The 3,249-nt window shown below is 41.3% G+C and overlaps 1 protein-coding gene across 1 annotated transcript in view; it reads left to right on the forward strand.

The window, feature by feature from the left end:
• Nucleotides 1-1,692, forward strand: part of LOC17877767 — a 5,357-nt gene extending 3,665 nt beyond the window's left edge. The window contains exon 3 of the mRNA XM_006286286.2: nt 1,243-1,692. Coding sequence (XP_006286348.2) covers nt 1,243-1,692 — 450 coding nt within the window. The remainder of the gene's footprint in view (nt 1-1,242) is intronic.
• Nucleotides 1,693-3,249: the final 1,557 nt, after the last annotated feature.

Here is a 3,249-nt window from a genome sequence, read left to right on the forward strand (position 1 = left end):
CTAATTTTATTTGATGAAAACTGTTACGCCCCGACCGCCATCTCTCCAATAGGCCCATGTTCACCACCAGTCCATCGGTACACCTCTTTTAATGGGCCTCACATCCTCTCACTAAGCCAATGAGCCCATTAATATATGACGGCTGATTTGCTACGTCCAAAAGCCTTTAATAGTTGTTAACCGATCCTACAAATCATCACATGATCTTTCCCTATGTTTTAGCCTCACTCACACAGTTCCGACAACCACTTCCCGGAAGGTCACCCATCCTTTGACTACTCCAGCTTAAACACGCTTAACTATGGAGTTCTCTCATGACCCTTGACCGGAAGATAAGTACACCTTGGTGACATAGGTAGCAAAATCAATTCATTTAAACCTCTCCGCAACCGGGGTCTCACAAAAACTAAATTTTAAATTAAAAGTAATTTTTCATTGATATTTTTTTACAAGAATTATTTATTTATAAAAGAAAAATAATTAAGTATTAAAAAATCTAAAAATAAAAAGATTACTCAAGTGTTATTGATAAGATAAAGTTTGTAAGCAAAAATGATTTGAAATAACCTAATCAAATTTTAATGAATATAGATTTCATTTGTAAGAAATTTTTTTTTAATAATTCTTAACATTTACAATTTCCTTAATTTTTATAAATTTATTAGATTATCTTTTATTTTTATTTACTTTGTATTGATAAATAAAATCATAATCGTAAAAACAAAATATAAAAATTACTTTTTGAGTTAAAATATTTAACTGGTTAAAAATTGAAATTGGATGGATGGTCCAGATTTTAAATTGGGTTATTTATATTTAAAATTGGGCTACTATTCAAAATATAAATAGTTAACTGGTTAAAAGTTGAAATTGGATGGATTAAATTGGGCTAACGTGGTTTAGTTGGGTTTAATTGACTTAGTCTAGTTTAGTTGGTTCAAATTAACTGGGTTAATCTAGTTGCATGATTAAAATTTAAAAATTTTTGGGATGAGTTTTTTAAAATGAGCCCTTAAGGTTCTAGGGTTGGGTTAAATAGGTGACTGTGATATGATGTATGAATTTCGTTGATGAAGAATAATGACGTGAATTGCATGTCTCGTTGATTGTATGTGTGTTAATCAATTGTGTGGGCATGCAGACCTAGATCATTCTCTCGAGCTTTCAATGATATTCCACAGTAAGTTGTGTGTTTTGTGGTTTAATGCTCTTGTGTGCTTAGCCTTCTGTTGTTTAGTGCAGATGGTTAGAGGTGGAGCTGCTGGTGGTCGTGGTCGTGGCCGTGGCCGTGTTCGCGGTAGGGAGCATGGTGTTGCCTCGAGTAGTGACGCAAGTGTGGATCCGGGAGCGACGGCTGAGCATGTTAGTGATTCTCAGACGTTTCAGGAGCGATCTATGGGCGATGCAAGTGTGAGTGTCGTTGGAGCCGGCTTGCCTGGAGACAGTACTGGTGTTGTAGGGAACCCGATTGGGGATGTTCCAGCTGGTGGGACCCAGGATCAGAATGATTGTCTTGCAGATCTGCTAACAGAGTTTTTGGAGCGGTTACCGGAAGCGGTACTAGTGCAAGCTCTAGTTGGACCGCCAGGGGTTGCGGGGGTGCAGCTAGTTAGGCTAGGTGGGCCCGGTGTGCAGCCCGGTCTCAGGGTTGTGGAGTGTAGTAACCCTCACCCTGACCTAGTGGCCGGATGAAAAATCATCGATGAACGGGTGAGAAAAGAAATCTGAGAGAATTGGAAGAAGTAAAAACAATGATCTATCGAAGCCTACCTGAAGGAAACAAAGTTCGATCAAGGCATAACCGAAGGAAACGTCACTTGGTCGAGAGATGTGCGTGGAAACGTAGCCGGAGAGGTACGTTACCAACCGTGTGAAGTTTGGACCGAAATCAAAGCAAGGTATTTCGACCCAAAGCCATAAAATGGCTAAGTATGAAGGTTTATCGAAGCGGATTGCCAAAGAAACGAGGAAGGAACGAAGAATATCGAGACTTCATCATTCCTGTCGACGGCCGGTCGAGAAAATCCGATCTTGCCCGATTCAGTGTATCTGCACTCGACAGCTTTGCCACATGGCAATTTTCGACAAGAAAAGCCAGAGAAAATCCGAGAAAATATCTTGCGAAGATATGGGAGAAGATTCAGTGGATGCAATCGGACAGAATCCTTTTTCTTCTCCATGTCTGCCACGTGTCCTCCAGCCAGAGATGGCTTGTTCTGCCAAATCCGAACCTAAAACTGGCCAATGCATGCGATTTCCGAAGCTGGCTATTTTTCCGAAGCTAAACTCTATAAATAGAGGCAGTGAAGCGTCATTTGTGTTGTTAGCCCAAACGACACAAGTTTTTCACTCTAAAAGAATTTATCTCTCGCTCTTGAAAGTTTCGTTCGAGAAACTTGCCCCTCCGATCGATCGTTGCTGCCGAAGGATCGAGAGACTAGTTGCCGAAGGATCGAGAGACTAGTTGCCGAAGGATCGAGAGACTAGTTGCCGAAGGATCGAGAGACTAGTTGCCGAAGTAGATCCGAGAAAAAGAAGACCTCGCGTGCCTGCCTCGGTGAGAGAAGAAGGAAAACGCCGATAAAAACACTGTGAGTTGGATACAAATTGTGTGGGGTGCTGCATAAGTCTCCGGACTTGTGTACATACCTATTGCGTGTTTTGCTTGCTTTTCTTTTTGTAGAACCTGCATGATAGCCTTTAAATTCTGCAAAAATGAACCCGCATGCTTAAACAATCCGGCTTAATTACAAGATAGTGCTTGCTAATATGACCAACTAAAATGAACCCGCATGATAATCCGGCTAGGCTAGTTTCTTAGTAATCACCGAGAACTATCACCTAGATTAGGATCACACTTGCTTGCTTGATCGCTTTGCTTTGCTTGCTTGTTGCTTGATGGATGCTTGATTTTCTTGCTTGCTTGATGGTTGTTGTCTCTTCTAGTACTGATTTCTTGCTTTTAGAGAGTCCTTAGTTTCAGATCGGTAGATTTAATTCTTAGGTTCGATAATCTGTTTCCTTGATGCTGGTGATGGGCTCTCGAAGAGGTAACCTTTGTGGTTTCTCAGGTCTTGACCAGGATGCTTGGTTCCTAGCTCGCGACTAGCCCAAGATGTTGCATGACGATGCAACCAGATGTATCCTCCGGACCGAATGCCTTCGTGGTTTCGTCCCGAGCGATTTGTAAAGAAAGAAAAAGGATGAAGGAACGGATCAGATTATCGATAGGATAGGGAGGAGTCTAGC

Source organism: Capsella rubella, unplaced genomic scaffold, assembly GCF_000375325.1.
Source record: "Capsella rubella cultivar Monte Gargano unplaced genomic scaffold, Caprub1_0 scaffold_7, whole genome shotgun sequence".
In the NCBI taxonomy this organism is placed as follows: Eukaryota; Viridiplantae; Streptophyta; class Magnoliopsida; order Brassicales; family Brassicaceae; genus Capsella; species Capsella rubella.